A 19,446-nucleotide genomic window follows, 5' to 3' on the forward strand; every position below is an offset into this window, starting at 1 on the left:
TTTCTTTGATCACTGTGGCATACTGTATTATCTTTACTTATGATTCAGCAAGTATCCAAATGTGCATTACACACAGCACTCCCACAAAGGCAAGTGAGCTGTAACTTCATTTAAGTGCACGAAGAAGTAGGCCAGCACTTTTTTCTCATGGTGTTCCTACACAAAACATCTCCAAAGTGTGCTGTTTAATCTGTGTCATTTTATGTAATGCAGCTGACATTTAACGTCAAGTTGCCCACTATATATTTGTGATTATGAATGTGAAAAATCCTACATTTTTAACAGGTTTGATTGAGAGGAGTTTTTTTTTCTTCCATAATCTTTCTAGGATATGCAGTATTCAATCATCAAATTGTTTGCTTAAGAACGTATACATTTGTGGCTACACCTACAGTATCTGTCATGCAAACGAGTGCTTCACACAGCTCCTCTCCTCTCTTCACACCTCAGTCCCTCACACGGTGGTCCCCAATGCTGCAGTCCTGCTGTGCACGTTCCTGGCACACGCCATATTAATAAAAAATCAAATCAAATTTTATTTGTCACATACACATGGTTAGCAGATGTTAATGCGAGTGTAGCGAAATGCTTGTGCTTCTAGTTCCGACAATGCAGTAATAACAAGTAATCTAACTAACAATTCCAAAACTACTGTCTTGTACACAGTGTAAGGGGATAAAGAATATGTACATAAGGATATATGAATGAGTGATGGTACAGAGCAGCATAGGCAAGATACAGTAGATGGTATCGGGTACAGTATGTACAAATGAGATGAGTATGTAAACAAAGTGGCATAGTATAGTATAAAGTGGCTAGTGATACATGTATTACATAAGGATACCGTCGATGATATAGAGTACAGTATATACGTATGCGTATGAGATGAATAATGTAGGGTAAGTAACATTTATATAAGGTAGCATTGTTTAAAGTGGCTAGTGATATATTTACATAATTTCCCATCAATTCCCATTATTAAAGTGGCTGGAGTTGAGTCAGTGTCAGTGTGTTGGCAGCAGCCACTCAGTGTTAGTGGTGGCTGTTTAACAGTCTGATGGCCTTGAGATAGAAGCTGTTTTTCAGTCTCTCGGTCCCAGCTTTGATGCACCTGTACTGACCTCGCCTTCTGGATGATAGCGGGGTGAACAGGCAGTGGCTCGGGTGGTTGATGTCCTTGATGATCTTTATGGCCTTCCTGTGACATCGGGTGGTGTAGGTGTCCTGGAGGGCAGGTAGTTTGCCCCCGGTGATGCGTTGTGCAGACCTCACTACCCTCTGGAGAGCCTTACGGTTGAGGGCGGTGCAGTTGCCATACCAGGCGGTGATACAGCCCGCCAGGATGCTCTCGATTGTGCATCTGTAGAAGTTTGTGAGTGCTTTTGGTGACAAGCCGAATTTCTTCAGCCTCCTGAGGTTGAAGAGGCGCTGCTGCGCCTTCTTCACGATGCTGTCTGTGTGAGTGGACCAATTCAGTTTGTCTGTGATGTGTATGCCGAGGAACTTAAAACTTGCTACCCTCTCCACTACTGTTCCATCGATGTGGATAGGGGGGTGTTCCCTCTGCTGTTTCCTGAAGTCCACAATCATCTCCTTAGTTTTGTTGACGTTGAGTGTGAGGTTGTTTTCCTGACACCACACTCCGAGGGCCCTCACCTCCTCCCTGTAGGCCGTCTCATCGTTGTTGGTAATCAAGCCTACCACTGTTGTGTCGTCCGCAAACTTGATGATTGAGTTGGAGGCGTGCGTGGCCACGCAGTCGTGGGTGAACAGGGAGTACAGGAGAGGGCTCAGAACGCAACCTTGTGGGGCCCCAGTGTTGAGGATCAGCGGGGAGGAGATGTTGTTGCCTACCCTCACCACCTGGGGGCGGCCCGTCAGGAAGTCCAGTACCCAGTTGCACAGGGCGGGGTCGAGACCCAGGGTCTCGAGCTTGATGACGAGCTTGGAGGGTACTATGGTGTTGAATGCCGAGCTGTAGTCGATGAACAGCATTCTCACATAGGTATTCCTCTTGTCCAGATGGGTTAGGGCAGTGTGAAGTGTGGTTGAGATTGCATCGTCTGTGGACCTATTTGGGCGGTAAGCAAATTGGAGTGGGTCTAGGGTGTCAGGTAGGGTGGAGGTGATATGGTCCTTGACTAGTCTCTCAAAGCACTTCATGATGACGGATGTGAGTGCTACGGGGCGGTAGTCATTTAGCTCAGTTACCTTAGCTTTCTTGGGAACAGGAACAATGGTGGCCCTCTTGAAGCATGTGGGAACAGCAGACTGGTATAGGGATTGATTGAATATGTCCGTAAACACACCGGCCAGCTGGTCTGCGCATGCTCTGAGGGCGCGGCTGGGGATGCCATCTGGGCCTGCAGCCTTGCGAGGGTTAACACGTTTAAATGTCTTACTCACCTCGGCTGCAGTGAAGGAGAGACCGCATGTTTTCGTTGCAGGCCGTGTCAGTGGCACTGTATTGTCCTCAAAGCGGGCAAAAAAGTTATTTAGTCTGCCTGGGAGCAAGACATCCTGGTCCGTGACTGGGCTGGGTTTCTTCCTGTAGTCCGTGATTGACTGTAGACCCTGCCACATGCCTCTTGTGTCTGAGCCGTTGAATTGAGATTCTACTTTGTCTCTGTACTGGCGCTTAGCTTGTTTGATAGCCTTGCGGAGGGAATAGCTGCACTGTTTGTATTCGGTCATGTTACCAGACACCTTGCCCTGATTAAAAGCAGTGGTTCGCGCTTTCAGTTTCACACGAATGCTGCCATCAATCCACGGTTTCTGGTTAGGGAATGTTTTAATCGTTGCTATGGGAACGACATCTTCAACGCACGTTCTAATCAGCGTATTCGTCAATGTTGTTATCTGACGCAATACGAAACATCTCCCAGTCCACGTGATAATGTCTCCAATAATGAATGTCTCTTCTGTCTGTGTGAAAGGATGTCATCTTGACCCTGCAAGAGAAGCTCTCCGTTAAGAGTATTGAACACTTCTCGCTGATGCTGGAGCACAGGAACGAGGGCTCGGCCAGCAAACTCATGATCCTCCACGAGCAGGAGATGTTAACTCAGGTGAGACGTTGTGGGGTTATCTACAGTGGGGTGAGCAGCCTCACACCCGGGTAGACGACAGATAGACAATATTAGGGCCTCATTCAGTTACTGTTACAGTGCCTTCAAATATGGCCCACGTTCGTTCATAGCAAGTGGGGATTGGGTGGTGGTGGGCATGTGATTAAATGATTGTATGTGAACAGACTGAGTGTAGGGTAACGTAGAGCACAATGCAGACCCTCCATAAGACAGACTGTAGATAGAAATGATCATGATGGGTCTGGAATATTGTTTTACACCTTTTGCCCATTGTTGATTTATGTATTTATTATCATTATGGTTTATACATTTTTGTAACATTGATGTTGTTTCTGTATGCATACAAATGAGGATATATATTTTACCACTATTTTGTACATTTGTGATTCGTTTTTTTTTTTTTGCCGTGCTTTTTAATCCATTATTCATTATTCATGACATCTCATCACTAAATGTTAATTCCTTGTCCTCGCCTGTTGTCCTAGGTGACACAGAGACCAGGGGCACACAAGATGAAATGCTTCTTCCGCATCAGCTTTGTCCCAAAGGACCCCGTTGACCTGCTCAGGAGAGATGCAGTCGCGTTTGAATACCTCTATGTTCAGGTGATTCACAGCACATGGAAGACAACACTGCCTGATTAACAAATTATTATGTTGATTGTGTAATCAACATTTTTGTATGATATTCATTGATAAGCATTTGGTAAGATTTCATATAGAAACATTAGCTCAGAAAAATGTAAATTACCTAGTGTTGACTTGGAGCCCAACTCACTAACTGCATTATGGTCAGTAACAATAGTCCAACCAGTTTAACCTTCTCTCCTCCTCTCTTCCTCTCCTCTCCTCTCCTTTCCTCCTCTCTTCGTTCAGAGCTGCAATGACGTGGTGCTGGAGCGATTTGGGTCAGAGCTGAAATACGACACGGCCCTGCGTCTGGCTGCCCTGCAGATGTACATCCTCACCATCAACACCAAGCAGTCACAGAAAGTCTCGCTCAAATACATTGAGTGAGTGGCCTGTGTTTTCTCTGTAGCTCAGTAAGTCGAGAATGGCGCTTGCAACGCTAGAACAGTAGGATCGATTCCCGAGACCACCAATAGGCTACATAACATGTATGCGTGCAAGTTGCTTTGGATAAAAGCGTCTGCTAAATGGCGGATAATATAACACTGCTGCACCACCAAGTCAGTATGGATCAGGTCCAATGTCTCGTCTGGTCCCCTAAAGTTCACACATGGCCCTGCATCTTCTCACATGTTCAATCTGGCAGCACATTGTCATGAGGGCTTTTCACGCCCTCACACCATCACTCTCAACACTTACTCAGAAACCTGAGAATAATCTGAAAAGAACAAATCGCATCCACGTCAGATTGACTAACGACATCCACGTCAGATACAGTAACGATCCCCCCCCCCCCCCCCTGATTGTTATGTCGTGAGTACCACAGGTAATTCATATGGATGTTGATTATAATCGATTACCTGTTGGTTACTCAACGGATCCTCTCTTTATAAAGTGATTGATGTTCGCCTGAAGGAACGTATTCTGCTGTTCTATCATGTTGTACATAAAACGTATGTCACCAGTGTTTCTTGCTCTACAGGAAGGAGTGGGGTTTGGCACTGTTTCTCCCTCCTGCAGTACTGTCCAGCATGAAAGAGAAGAACATCAAGAAAGCTCTAACACACATTCTCAAAACCAACCAGAATCTGGTACCTCCTGGAAAAAAGGTACCTTTATTCTCTCTCCTGTATCATGAATTGTCATCCTCTCGTAAATTTCCCCACTGTTAGATAATGTAACGCGTCAATGTGACTAATCACAGCGCCAGTTCCATTGTAAAAGAAATCCCCTGTGCACATTCGTATTGTCAATAGCCTAAATTGCTCATGTTCTCTTTCAGCTGTCAGCATTACAGGCCAAGGTCCACTATCTGAAGTATCTCAGTGACCTGCGACTGTACGGAGGACGGGTTTTTAAATCTGTACTGCTGGTAAATAACTACCTCTCTTTTTCTGAGCTCAAACTATTTGAATAACAAGACACAAAACATCAGAATATCATATCTCATTTAACGAGTTCATGTGTACTGTGTTTCAATTGTTTCCCCTCTGCTCAATGCCCACAGCAAGGAGAGAAGCACACAGAGGTAACCCTACTAGTGGGTCCCAGGTATGGCATCAGTCATGTGATCAACACCAAGACTAACCTGGTGGCGCTGCTGGCCGACTTCAGCCACGTCAACCGCATCGAGATGTACACAGAGGACGAGAAGAACGTCAGGGTCGAGCTACACGTTCTGGATGTGAAGGTGAAATCAAACAAATCTTCAAGAGGGACTGAATGTGATATGATCATGACGATCAATGCAATGAGTTGACATCTAGCCTGATTTAATGAGCTATATAATAGCATTTTCAGCAATAACATTATACAAGGAAATTAATGATCAATGAGGACATTGTGTCAATGTGTTAATGTGTCCGTTGTCGTCCTCTTGTCTCCCTATTCTCCAGCCCATCACTCTGCTAATGGAGTCCACTGACGCGATGAATCTGGCCTGTTTGACTGCTGGATACTACAGACTACTAGTGGACTCTCGCCGTTCCATCTTCAACATGGCAAAAACAGGGAATGCAGACACCGGTGAGTCTAGACTCTACACAGTTCTGTTGTTTTCAAAAGCCAACAATACTGTAAGTTGATACATTAGCATCACTGATATCACAGAAACGGGATTATCAACCGCTCTTTGGTTCCTTCTCAGGCCATGACTGCAGAGTAAAGCAGAACTATCAGGCTATAGAGTGGGCGTACAGCACCTCCTTTAGAGGGTGTGAGGAGCACCAGCACCACAACAACCAGCGCTGTACGTCCAGGGAGCCCTCCTCTAACAGAGACTCAGACTGCGTGGACCACGGGAGGAGTGAGAGTGACATGTCCCCCGTCTATATCACTGAGATCCAGCAGCCACCCCAGAACAACATGGCAGAGAGGGTAGACACCAGAGGGGGGACCAGAGGCCCAACACACCCCCAGCCCTACCTCTGTGCCTCCAGACCCAAAGCCCAGGACTCCCCCCGCAGTGCCAAGGTCTCCTTCATCTTCGGGGATCCACCGTTAGACAGTGTGAACCCCCAGAACCTTGGCTACCAGAGGCTGATGGACGACGTCCCAGAGGTACTACACGACCACAGCCCCATGTATACGCGACTAGAGGAGGACTACAAGAGCAAGGATCCCATGGACGGGGAGGGCTATCCGTACAGCGCCAAAATCTTCGGCAACACCGAGTGCATTGAGGAGCCGCTGCTGCACGACATCTGCTACGCCGACACCACGGACGCCGACGAGGACGAGGATGACATCAGCTGCGAGGAGGACATGGGGCTGATGGGGGATCTGGACAAGGCCACATTCCTCTCGCTCTCGGGGTCCAGCGATGACATCATCGACCTGACCTCCCTGCCCCCGCCGCCAGAGGGTAAAGACGAGGAGGATAACGAGGATGTATTGCTTCACTCCCTCAACCTGGCCATCGCAGCCCCGCCCCCAGGCTTTAGGGACAGCTCTGATGAGGATGAGCAGCACGGTGGGGCCCAGGGGCATGTCAGAAAGGGCCAGGGGACTCGTGACGATATCCCTGTATCCCTCATAGACTCAGTCCCCACACAGGGGGAGGAGGGCCCAGAGGTGGAGGGGGCCCTGGACGATGCTGTGGTGTCCACCTTACAGGCACTGGAGGCCCTTGCGGCTTCTGAGGAGCAGAGCCCACACCCACAGTCAGAAAATAGCACAGGTTCTTCTTCTTACACTATTGTAACGTTTATTCATTAACACCATGCGGATGTTCCAGCCATTAACTTTTAAATATGTTGTTGTTGATTTTTCAATAAAAAAAAACATTTTGTTCTATGTTTCCATTTAGTGTGCAGATTGTTTCATTCGTTTTGAACATAAAAAATGTCCTGTATTTCACTCATATTTGGTTCCAGTCCTTTTTTTGTTGTTTTTCTGTTTTGTGGATCATTTATTTATTTAGTATCATTTATGATCAGTCGCACAAATGCGTTTCAACTCACAGCTTTCATACTCTTTGTACCAATGAATTGTGTGCTTTTTTATAATATTTCTAAGACGCCTCAGGTAAAATGTGTTAATAAAATGTCTGTCTCTCTGTGGCACACAGGTGTAGAAATATCAAGGGCCTTTAGCCCCGAGTCCTCATCGGACTCTGGCAACGAGACTAACTCCTCAGAGATGACGGAGAGTTCAGAGCTGGTCGCTGCCCAGAAACTCTCTGAAACCCATTTGAGACTGTATGTGGCCACTGCGGAGGGCTACCACACTCTGACTGAGGAGAAAACAAAGTTTCCCATAACACCTTGTGAAGGAAAGGCCATACAGCAGAACCCTCAGGAGACCTGGGAAGAGGGGGAGGAGGGGGCCAAGTCCTCAGCTGTGTCCTCCACCCAGATCCTCCACTCAGATGGGGGAGAGATGGAGCCAGAGACCATGGAGACCAAGTCCCTCACCGACTATTTCAACAAACTGCACAGGGGCTCTGTGATGAAAAAGCAGCCAGGGAAGCTGGGTGACACGGAAGGCAGGATTCAGGGAGATAACGATGACTCAACAGAAAAACGACACAGCAACATCCAGAATTCAAATAGAGGGGATCCACCCAAATATAATTCAGACCCACCCAAATATAATGCTATTCTAAGGGAACCTCCATACATGAACCAATTCGAATTGGGGCGAACACCCTATCCGTATCGAGAGAAGCCCCCAAGATATCACCGGCCTCCTGAAAACAAAATGGCGGACAATCTTTCCCCAGACTGTGTGATTGATTCACAAGCCTCGCACTCTGATAGGGGAACAATTAAGGGAGACAAGCAGGACTCAAATGAGAGAAGCCTGCAGTTAGACTCTCATTCCCGCTCCCCCGCCAAAGTCCCCTACAGTACTGAGGAAGCCAATTTACCCAGCAGTGACCCACAGCAGCATCAGACAAGGGTTCCCTCAGCCCAGCAGGATGTCACACGGTTACACGAGTATCACCTGAGTAAGCGCATGTCATTGTTACAGGGCAGCGAGGGCGCCCACTCCCTCCAGAGCTCCCAGTGCTCCTCCATAGATGCTGGCTGCAGTTCAGGAAGCAGTAGCTGTGTCACTCCCATGGACTCTCCCCTCTGCACTGAGGAAAACATGCATCTGCTCTCAGAGTCTTCCCTCAAGGGGCTGGGCTATATTAGTGGGGAGGAGAAGGTCTATGGCACCCAAGGCCAGGGGACACAGCAGGGCAAGGCTAGACATCAGACCATAGATCCCACCCTGCTGAGGAAGATCCACGCAGCCACCAGTGCCGAGCCTGGATTCGGTACCAAACGAGGAGATGGCTGCCACCGGGTGCCTAAGATAAAAGAAACCACAGGTACAACTAAATAGAGCGGTCTTTTCCTTTGACGTCTGTGCGCTTAAATGGTAAACACAATTCCAGGAGCACATTGAGACTGTTGATAAATTATTCACCAGCTGGGGATTAGGATATGCATAATGGTGTCAGAGTAGCATTATCCATTCAGACAGAAGACAATAACAAGCATGTCACTAGCTAAGGACATGCAACAGTGCATACATGTGTAGAGGATGTGATTGGTAGAAGAAATACTGCTGTGTACTGGTTCATTATGTAACACTTGCTGCACAGAGATCTGATAAAAGTGCTGAAATGCACCTTTATTCTACTTTACCCCACTCTCTGTTATGAAAGGACAATTAGAGCAACATTTTACTAAAAAGTCCTCTAATGAAAACAGGAAAAGGTTAGAGATCAAAGCAATGCACCATGTTGTCAGGGAGATGCTTAACGATTCTATTTGATTTTCTGCTCCCCCTAGTGTAGCTTGCACCCAGCTCAAGACGGATGCAGGGGAAGACTCCTCCTCTGCTCTCTCCAACGAGGTCAACGCCGCCGCCACCACCACCTCACCACCATTATTAACCAGTAGCAGCAGCACAGAGTCCAGTGTGCCCAGTGCCACAAAGCAGCAGGGGTGCCTCTGCACTGAGCCCATCCCATGCCGTGCCCAGGCTTTCCCTTCAAGCTTACACCCATGTGACCCTATCACAGGCAGCCTCAGGAAGCCACCGCAGCAAAGGGGTCGGATGCTGAGAAGGAGCTGGAGCAGCATCACGCCGGGCTCCAGGAGCCTCGAAGAACTGTTGGAGAAAACCAAAGCCACGCTGAGTGGGAGGAGTGCCCAGAGAGTCCAGTCACCCGACGACCCCTCCAAGCCACAGAGGAGATTTGCTTTTTCCAAGACACTTCCCAAGAGCTTGTCATTGTCCCAGGGATCAGTATGGTCTGTTAGATCAGTTAGCTCTCAGTCCTCTGGCAGGAAGCTCTTCAGAGGCACCTCTATCATGCTGCCAGCGTCATTGGATGCCAAGCAGCTCCAAGCTGTGCCACTACCCAGACTGGACAGCAGCACCTGGATGAGGTGCCATGGGCCCTTCACACACTGCTTCCCCAAGAGGAAGACCAACACTGATGATGACGATGACGATGAAGTCGGAGGTGGAGCAGGAGAAAGCCCCACCTCCCAGCCATTCTCTGGGGGTCAGAAGGCACAGTCACTCCCTACCAGCCCCAGAGTTGACGCAGAGAACACAGTCTCTTTGTACGCCTCTGGATCTGAACCCTCCGCTGTGGCTGAACAGCTCAACATGGCCAGTGGTGTGACTGTGAACAGCATGAGCCTGGGAGCGAAGCTGAGCCGTGTCAACTTACTGAAGGGAAAGACCTACACCCTCCCCCAGGGGTTCTCAGATGCACAGAGAGATGCCTTGGATATGATGTGTCTGGTGCGCTCCGGTGTATGCCAGGGAGGTGGCCAGAGGTCAGAGGTTAGTGAGTCCGACCTGTGGAGGTTCAGTCAGCTGCTCTCCATGGAGGCCCTAGAGCTGGGCAGCGCCTGCAATCACATGGCCCTGGTGCAAGGCAGCCCCCAGGACACCCTGCTCTCCCTGACTCACAGTTTCCACACGGTCTGTTGCTTAACACAGGCCTGCATGTCACTGGTGGAGGGCTTGAGCCCTGAGAGCCGGCAGCGCGAGGTGGTAGCAAAGGTGGACGAGGTCGTCATGAACTATGTGTGTCTGCTCCAGGCTGCTGAAACGGCTTTGGATAGTTCCCCCAATGACCAAAGTGTGAATGCATTGACACGTCACTCCACCACCATGTGTGCTATCGTCAACAGACTGAGTCACTCACTGACAACACTCTACAAGTAAACATAACACGGTTCTGATTAGCGATTTCAAAGCCATACATAAGAGACGTGGGTTTATTCGACCCAAACCAATGTGAACTGCTGTGACAAAACCTTGCCTTGTGTATATTTTGTTTGATATGTAAAGTCAAATAAACTCTATTAATCATGAATACACTTTTAAAGGTGGTTATATTCAGGCCTCTGAGAAGAAGAACATGTTCCTAATGGTATATAAACTGATATTACTTGATAAGTATACTTTTACAAATTGATAATCGCCTTTTGGGGTGTAATGTGTAGATGAACAACTAATAATTCTGTATTTATTTGTATGAATGATTATGTTACACATGATACATATTATGTGACAAAGAGCTCTAGACAAATCACTGCGCAAGACAAGAAATTAAATGATATGATACAGTCCATTATGACGTCGATATTTTTCATTTGCTGAAACCGACATAGTTTATGAATCTTTGCACATGTTCACTGAGTACTTTCCTCTTATTTTTGTCAGCACTACCATAACATATTAAAAGTAAAAAATGTTGCAACCTGAAGTTGATTATTGTCCTCCTTTATTATTCTCATAACGATTGTTATACAAAGTAAAGGTCCATTTCAATGATCAATTAAAAAACATTATTGTTCTCTAAAGCCAAGTAATGTTCTGCTTACTGTGAGTGGGGCTTTCTCCAGCTTTCTCTAAAACCTATTTGTCACAAAAAATTGCATAATTTATACTCAAAACTCTCCTGGACCGTGTTTGGTTGTATTAAATCATGTTTGATTATTTACTGTTTTACCATTTACTAAGTCCAGGGTGATGATCATGCATTTTGCATTAATGATGATGGACTGTCTAAGTTTGAAGGCCGGAGAGTTTGTCTGCATAATGTATAATCTGCAGAGTAACGTTGCTTGAAGGCACAAGCTGTACAGTTTATCGCCACAGCTACTAGCTAACGTCCCAGCTGTCCTGTGTTTCTCTGAACTGAGGTTTCACTTTTATTTACAGAGAAGAAGTGGCATGTATTTATGTATGCCAAGGAAAGCCAGGCTTCTCCCCCCCCAAAAAAAAATTGCAACAAAAAAATATACTAAACAATTGTTCTTTCATGTCTCTGTGTTTTCTTAAATGTCCTTCAATTCGCAAGAGGCTGAATGTATCTCAACGGAGAAAGCATCCGAGCGAAGGAAACAGCGCCCCTCTATCTCAGTATGTGTTGCCCATCTATCTGATGCTGTCTGATCAAAAAGAGTGTGATCTTGTTGCCACCCATAGCATTGAATGCAAGGGAAGCCAGTGAGCATTTGGCCTCCCTTGATAATAATAATAAAAAAGAATAGCCAAACTGAGTGAGCTCAAAAGTGAAGGGTCCTGGCGCGCACAAAAAAAAGTGTCAAAGGAAGCCAGATTGGATATTGTTGCATCTCGTTGTGTTGTTGTCCTCCGGAGGCTAGCTAGCAATTTCCTAAATTAGCCATAGATAGAAATAGGGATTTGGACTTGTGGTTTTACATAATTCTCCATACTGGTCAATGATTATAACAGCGATTCTATACCAACCATAAATACATACATAGTGCTCCTGGCCTGAGAGGATGGAAGTTCAACATATAGCTAGATGTAGTAGGCTAATGTTAATTAACTGGCCTGGCTTTCGTTGCCCATGAAAGGAAATTAGGCTAGCAAGCAAACATTTTACTGTTAGCCAGGTAGCCTAAAAGGGTGTACTGTACAACAGAGTCATAGACAATTTAAATCAAATTGTATTAGTCACATGCGCCGAATACAACATGTGTAGATCTTACAGTGAAATGCTTACTTACGAGCCCCTAACCAACAATGCAGTTTAAAAAAATATGGATAAGAATAAGAAATAAAAGTAACAAGTAACTAAAGACAGCAGTAAAAAACAATAGCGAGACTGTACCGGTACAGAGTCAATGTGGAGACTATATACAGGGGGGTACCGGTACAGAGTCAATGTGGAGACTATATACAGGGGGGTACCGGTAGAGAGTCAATGTGGAGACTATATACAGGGGGGTACCGGTAGAGAGTCAATGTGGAGACTAAATACAGGGGGGTACCGGTAGAGAGTCAATGTGGAGACTATATACAGGGGGGTACCGGTAGAGAGTCCATGTGGAGACTAAAAACCTTCAGTATGTTGTTGTTGATGTAGAGCTCAGTACATTTGTCTGGCAGTTGTCTAAAGACTTGCTGAGGAAGGGAGTTGAGGTTGTTGTGAGAGATGTCTAGGACCCTCAGATCAACTACTTTCGGAAACGGGTTAATGTACTGTATATAGTATCTTATCCCTCCACAGCATATCTAAACGGTTACCTTTGAATTCTAACTTCTTCAGAGAAGTGTTTTCCAGCTCTGTGTTGGTGGAGGTGGAAATGTTATTGTAGTTCATGAGTAATATCTTCAGATTGGTCAAATTGTTGGTGAAATTCAGCATATGAGTCAAACCCTAAGACTCAAAGTAATGGTTGTTGTGGCTTATGTCTCACATAACTAAACTTCTCAGTTCCTGAAATGCTGAGGAATAGAAAAGGTCGAGACAGTTAGATGAGAAGTCAAGATACTTTAAGTTAGTGAGATAAGTGAACTCGGAACCATTTAGACTTCGGCTCATCGAATTTCCATAGAGATTTAGGCATCTAATGTTAGCAAGGTTCAAGAATCTGGAGTGAAGGAAGAATATGTTATTCCTGCTGATATCCAGTTTTTTTCCAAACTGGCTGCACAGTTATTAACGAATGAATTCAGTGTCCGAGCCTCCTTGTCCTACTATTTGCAGCTGCATGCATACTCATCATATCTAAACCAATGAATCTCTCTCACTTCTCCTTTGTGGTAGTGCTCAGCATCTGACATTGGGGAGCCATTTAAGGCTTCCCCTCCAGAAAAATCCACAGAATTACCACTTTGAGAAGGGGGACGATATGTTATTGTCTAATTAATTGATTATTTGGAAGCTTTTGAGCTCCATTAGAGTGCTGAGGTTGGTCATTTTGATGAAGTTGGTGCCCAGGTCAATGACCTTGAGGTTCTTTAGAGGAATCAGTGGCCTGATGTCTGCATGGGTCAGTTGTTTGAAGATAAAGCCCCTGAGGGTGAATACTTTCAGGGATTTCAGGAAGGAGAATGAGTGATTCGGGTTCAGAGTAGCTGGGTACTTCTGCAACTCGTAGTTAAAAGACAGGTCCAATTATTTGAGGTTGGTTAGAGCTTGTGGGAAGTTAGCATTTGCTATCTATCTAGCTAAAACGTTGATTGAGATATAAAGTACTCGCAGCTCTGTACAGTTCTGAAACCACGCAATAAGTACAGTCGTGGCCAAAAGTTTGTTATTTGAACTCAATCAGCATGACAGAGTGATCTCCAGCCGTCACACCTGTGTTAACGAGAGAATCACTGACATGATGTCAGCTGATCCTTTTGTGGCAGGGCTGAAATGCAGTGGAAATGTTTTTGGGGGATTCAGTTCATTTGCATGGCAAAGAGGGACTTTGCAATTAATTGCAATTCATCTGATCAATCTTCATAACATTCTGGAGTATATGCAAATTGCCATCATACAAACTGAGGCAGCAGACTTTGTGAAAATTAATATTTGTGTCATTCTCAAAACTTTTGGCCACGACTGTACAAATGTGAGGGAGTTACTACTGCAAACGTGGTATCCTCAGTTTGGTTAACATTTTAAAAGCATTTTAATTTATCTGAAGTTGTGAATCGTGAGGGCATGGAACACAAGGAAATGGTGCATTGTAACAGCGTGGGCAGTTTCCACTTACGTCAAGAATCTCAAATTGGGTAAAAATATAAAACTCTTGTTATTATAGAGATACAACTCTCTGAGACTTGATGGTAATTTTGGGGGGAATGTAGGATAGGTTATTTGACTTGAGGGATAGCAAATTAATGTTACCAAGCTGTAGAAATGCACCCCGCTTAATTTGATAGGAAACATTACATGGGTTTCTGACAGTAACATTTTGGACCCAAATAAAGAATCTGTACATTAGTGATGTCAGAGAGGTTATTTTTCAGAATGGTATATATTGGATTCACCTCTAGACTGAGCAAAATGAGGTTCGGAGGGAGATAAAGAACCTTCAGATTCCTCAGGTCTTTGAAGGTGTTGTTTCGATGGTCACATTCTCCGTGCACATGTGGTTCTTGTGGCCGATCTTGCAGCGCATATCAATCTCCATGATGTTCTCCAGGCCCTGTAAGGAAGTGGAGTTTATGTAAGGGATGTGATTGATGGTGAGGGTTATTGTTACGACTTCTATGAATGGTGAGTGGAGGAGTCAAGCGCAGAGAGCAGGTAATTCCTTCCGTTGATCTTTATTCCAACGACAGCGGAGACATGGACATGCAAAACACTAGGGCGCATGAAACAACCCGTCCCAAAATACACAGGACTAAAACTGTCCGGAAAAATAGCGATCATACTAATACACCAACACCAAATAAACAGAGAACAAGCCCGCACAATACCCAGCGGGCCTAGTGTCCTTAAATAGCCTATAAAAAAAACTAGCTCAATACAGGTGTACCCAATTAGACCCAATTAACAGAAACAAAAGGAAAGGGAATCGATGGCAGCTAATAGGCCGGCGACGACGACCGCCGAGCGCCGCCCGAACAGGAAGAGGCACCATCTTCGGCGGGATTCGTGACAGTTATATTGGTGATGTTTTTGGAAATGTCATTCCTGAGTCCTCTCTCAGAAATGAGTCCTCTCTCAGTGCAGTCCACATTGACCCCGCTCCCATTGCTGGCCAGGTTGATGTCACATGGCAGAGTTTTTGGGTACCAGCCTCCAGCTGCCAGCATGTAGAAGCACCACAGGCCCAGCAGCATCACCACACACACCTGGGGGGATAGGCACTCTGTTCTCTGACAGGGGGAATAAGGACAGTATCATTACTAGAGGGGTATTGATAATGAGTTTTATTGCCTCTTAAACCACAGGACACAACAAGTCTCAGATTAAAATTCACTGCTCAATAAAATATAAAAGTATAGAAACCAATCACTTCTGTTTGCTGGGATTCAAATAAATTGTACATGACAGTGGCACACATCAACAAAGAAATTGTAGATGTTGGTTAACATATTAAAAGGTTATGAGGGCATTTTCCCCCCAAAAAATATTCTGATTCTATTGACCTTTCCTATGTTGTTCTACATAGACTTAAAACTAACAGATCTATGCTTAAATAAATCCTTTTATTGTGATCTTTGTATTAATGTTTTCGGCATCACCAGTTTCTTATTTTTTTATCAATCTTTTGTTTCTCTCCATCCACCAGAAACACAATAGATGCACGTACTCAAGTACTTTATAGTCATGAAATGATCAGTGCCTTGCAAAAGTATTCATCCCCTTGGCATTTTTCCTATTTTGTCACATTACAACCTGTAATTTAAGTTGATTTTTATTTGGATTCCATGCAATGAACATACACAAAATAGTCCAAATTGGTGAAGTGAAATTAAAAAAATAACTTGTTTCAAAAAATAAATAACTGAAAAGTGGTGCGTGCGTATGTATTCACCCTCTTTGCTTTGAAGTCCCTAAATATGATCTGGTGCAACCAATTACCTTCAGAAGTCACATATTAGTTAAATAAAGTCCACCTGTGTGAAATGTAAGTGTCACATGATCTCAGTATATATACACATATTCTGAAAGGCTCCAGAGTCTGCAACACCACTAAGCAAGGGGAACCACCAAGTAACCGGCACTATGAAGACCAAGGAGCTCTCCAAACAGGTCAGGGACAAAGTTGTGGAGAAGTACAGATTGGGGTTGGGTTATAAAAAAATATCAGAAACTTTGAACATCCCACGGAGCATGGACTGGGAAACTGGTCTGAATTGAAGGAGTGATGGATGGCACTAAATACAGGGAAATTCTTGAGAGAAACCTGTTTGTCTTCCAGAGATTTGAGACTGAGATGGGAGGTTCACCTTCCAGCAGGACAATGATCCTAAGAATACTGCTAAAGCAATACTAGTGGTTTAAGGGGAAACATTTAAATGTATTGGAATGGCCTAATCAAAGGCCAGACCTCAATACAATTGAGAATCTGTGGTATGACTTATTTATTGCTGTACACCAGCAGAACCCATCCAAATTGAATGAGCTGGAGCAGTTTTGCCTTGAAGAATGGCCAAACATCCCAGTGGCTAGATGTGCCAGGCTTATAGAGACATACCCCAAGAGACTTGCAGCTGTAATTGCTGTAAAAGGTGGCTCTAACAAAGTATTGACTTTTGGTGGGTGAGTAGTTATGCATGCTCAAGTAATTTTTTTGTCTTATTTCTTGTTTCACAAAAAAATAAAAAAAAATATAAAAAAATTGCATCTTCAAAGTGTTGTGTAAATCAAATGATACAAACCCCCCAAAATACATTTTAATTCCAGGTTGTAATGCAACAAATTAGGAAAAATGCCAAGGGGGGTGAATACTTTTGCAAGCCACTTGTATTATCATATGAAAGTTATTCTTACACTCATGTGAGACAACATTGATCAGATGTTTGTGTAGATAAGAATTCTCACGGTTAATTTCTGTTCTTCCCATAATATGAAAGGAGAGTTAAGATTGTGAACTATGATGATGACAGTGAGAACAATGTGCGAGTGTCTTCACTTCCCATTTGTCAAACGACAGAGACCTGTCAATAGGCATGCAGCTGTTGCGTAAGGTCAAGTTCCCAAAATATATATATTTTTTATTGATATTCCTTAAATCAATGTTATCTATTGTGGTGCAGGTTTAATTAAATAATGCATAAGCAGCGTTTTAAGCATGTAAGCTTTCTTGGTTAATCAAATCTAACACTGTACACCTTCATTTTATAGTGCACTGAATTATTTAACATTTGTCACGCCCTGATCTGTTTCACCTTATACCTGTTTTCTGTTTGTCTGTTGCCAGTTAGTCTTGTTTGTCAAGCTTACCCGCGTTTTGTCCGATCTGTTCCCAGCCGCTTTTCTCGCCCTCCTGGTTTTTGACCCTTGCCTGTCCTGAACCCGCCCGCCTGACCATTCAGCCTGCCTGCCGTCCTGTACCTTTGCCCCATCTGGATTTCCGAACTCTGCCTGCCTGCCGTCCTGTACCTTTGCCTCTGTTGCTGTAATAAACATTGTTACTTCGATACGGTCTGGGTCTTACCTTATCCTGATACATTTATGCAGTTTGCAGCAGTACTAATTAAATTGTGGGTCGATGCAGCTTTTCTTCAGCATTTGCTCATCCTTTCTTTGTAACATTTATTGAAAAAGTATGGATACAGTTCATCTTAATTATAATAGCATAAACCAGGAGGAAATTTACTGTAGACATGAGGGGACAGATTTCTCTCATGTCATAATGTTTACATATCTTACATATACTTGTGTGTGTATATACTGTATTTTATACCCTCTATTACACCTTTCTTATGCCATCGCTCATCCATATATTTATATGTACAATTTCTCATTCACCCCTTTAGATTTGTGTGTCTTAGGTAGTGTTGGAGAATTGTTTACTTGTTAGCTATTACTGTGCTGTCGGAACTAGAAGCGCAAGCATTTTGCTACACTCGCATTAACATCTGCTAACCATGTGTATGTGACCAATAAACTTTGATTTGAGCTTGCACTGTGTGTTTGCTGATGAATGCCCTGATCTCTGGCCAGTCAATTGGTTAAATTACATTGTTTAGTCTCTTAATCGCTCCTAATATATCTGAAAATTATGCAATAACCATGAATTTAACTGATTGTGTATATAATGAGTGATGTCCCACGTTAAACCTGGACACACAAATAGTAGGAATTTGCACTGGCTTCAGCCATGATGGCATGAGAGCGAAATTAAACATCTGCACATCGCCTGCAGATGCGAACGCGTGTTTCACTGTCCAATCCGAGGCTTGAATGTGATCTGAGGATGTTTGGTATCTTGGGAAAGCCTCAAGAGAGAGAGGACAGTGCATTCTAAACAGAGACGCATATACTGGCCAAAAAGTTGACCTTTTTTTTTTTTTTTTTTTTTTTTTTGAGAAAAGTGAGGCTGTTAAACAGTAATTCAACTTTGTCCGGCCTAAAACTAAATTTTAAAAGTAACACAAAATAATGAGGCTATATACGTCTTCCTCTGAAACCGCCTAGTATATAGGTCTTGGATGGCAGGAAGCTTTGCCACAGTGATGTACTGGGCTGTACTCACTACCCTCTGTGGCGCCTTATGGTAGGATGCCGAGCAGCTGCCATGCCAGGCGGTGATGCAACCGGTCAGGATGCTCTCGATGGTGCAGCTGTACAACTTTGAGGATCTGGGGTCCCATGCCAAATCTTTTGTCTCCTGAGGGTGAAAAGGCGTTGTCGTGCCCTCTTCACGGCATTCTTGGTGCGTTTGGACCGTGATAGTTGATGTGGACACCAAGGAACTTGAAACTCTCGAGCCGCTCCACTACAACCTCTTCAATGTGAATGGGGGCGTGTTCGGCCGTCCTTTTCCTGTAGTCCACGATCATCTCCTTTGTCTTGCTCATGTTGAGGGAGAGGTTGTTGTCCAGGCACCATGCTGCCAGGTCCCTGACGTCCTCCCTAAAGGCTGTCTCATTGTTGTCGGTGATTAGGCCTGCCACCGTTGTGTCGTCAGCAAACTTAATGTTGTTGGAGTCCTGCTTGGCCACACACAGAGTACAGGAGGGGACTGAGGGCCCTGAGGAGCCCCCATGTTGAGGATCAGTGTGGAAGATGTGTTGTTGCCCACCCTCACCACCTGGGGGTGGCCCGTCAGGAAGTCAAGGATCCAGTTGCAGAGGAAGGTGTTTAGTCCCAGGGTCCTTAGCTTAGTGATGAGCTTTGTGGGCACTATGTTGTCGAATGCTTAGCTGTAGTCAATGAACAGCATTCTCACATAGGTGTTCCTTTTGTCCAGGTTGGAAAGGGCAGTGTGGAATGCGATTAAGATTGCACCATCTGTGGATCTGTTGGGGCGGTATGCAAATTAGAATTGGTCTAGGGTTTC

At 44.8% G+C, this 19,446-nt stretch overlaps 1 protein-coding gene and 1 pseudogene across 1 annotated transcript in view; one reads left to right on the plus strand and one right to left on the minus strand.

Moving 5' to 3' along the window:
- LOC139380558 (FERM and PDZ domain-containing protein 4-like) overlaps nucleotides 1-10,916 on the plus strand; it is a 59,524-nt gene extending 48,608 nt beyond the window's left edge. The window contains exons 8-17 of the mRNA XM_071123322.1: nucleotides 2,937-3,068; nucleotides 3,575-3,694; nucleotides 3,965-4,101; nucleotides 4,701-4,827; nucleotides 5,001-5,090; nucleotides 5,226-5,408; nucleotides 5,614-5,743; nucleotides 5,865-6,896; nucleotides 7,287-8,537; nucleotides 9,009-10,916. Coding sequence (XP_070979423.1) covers nucleotides 2,937-3,068; nucleotides 3,575-3,694; nucleotides 3,965-4,101; nucleotides 4,701-4,827; nucleotides 5,001-5,090; nucleotides 5,226-5,408; nucleotides 5,614-5,743; nucleotides 5,865-6,896; nucleotides 7,287-8,537; nucleotides 9,009-10,399 — 4,593 coding nt within the window. The 3' untranslated portion in view covers nucleotides 10,400-10,916. The remainder of the gene's footprint in view (nucleotides 1-2,936; nucleotides 3,069-3,574; nucleotides 3,695-3,964; nucleotides 4,102-4,700; nucleotides 4,828-5,000; nucleotides 5,091-5,225; nucleotides 5,409-5,613; nucleotides 5,744-5,864; nucleotides 6,897-7,286; nucleotides 8,538-9,008) is intronic.
- Nucleotides 10,917-13,189: 2,273 nt separating this feature from the next.
- LOC139380086 (toll-like receptor 7) lies at nucleotides 13,190-17,570 on the minus strand (annotated as a pseudogene).
- Between the last annotated feature and the right edge of the window lie 1,876 nt (nucleotides 17,571-19,446).

The sequence above is a fragment of the Oncorhynchus clarkii genome, chromosome 22 (genome assembly GCF_045791955.1).
Source record: "Oncorhynchus clarkii lewisi isolate Uvic-CL-2024 chromosome 22, UVic_Ocla_1.0, whole genome shotgun sequence".
NCBI lineage: Eukaryota > Metazoa > Chordata > Actinopteri > Salmoniformes > Salmonidae > Oncorhynchus > Oncorhynchus clarkii.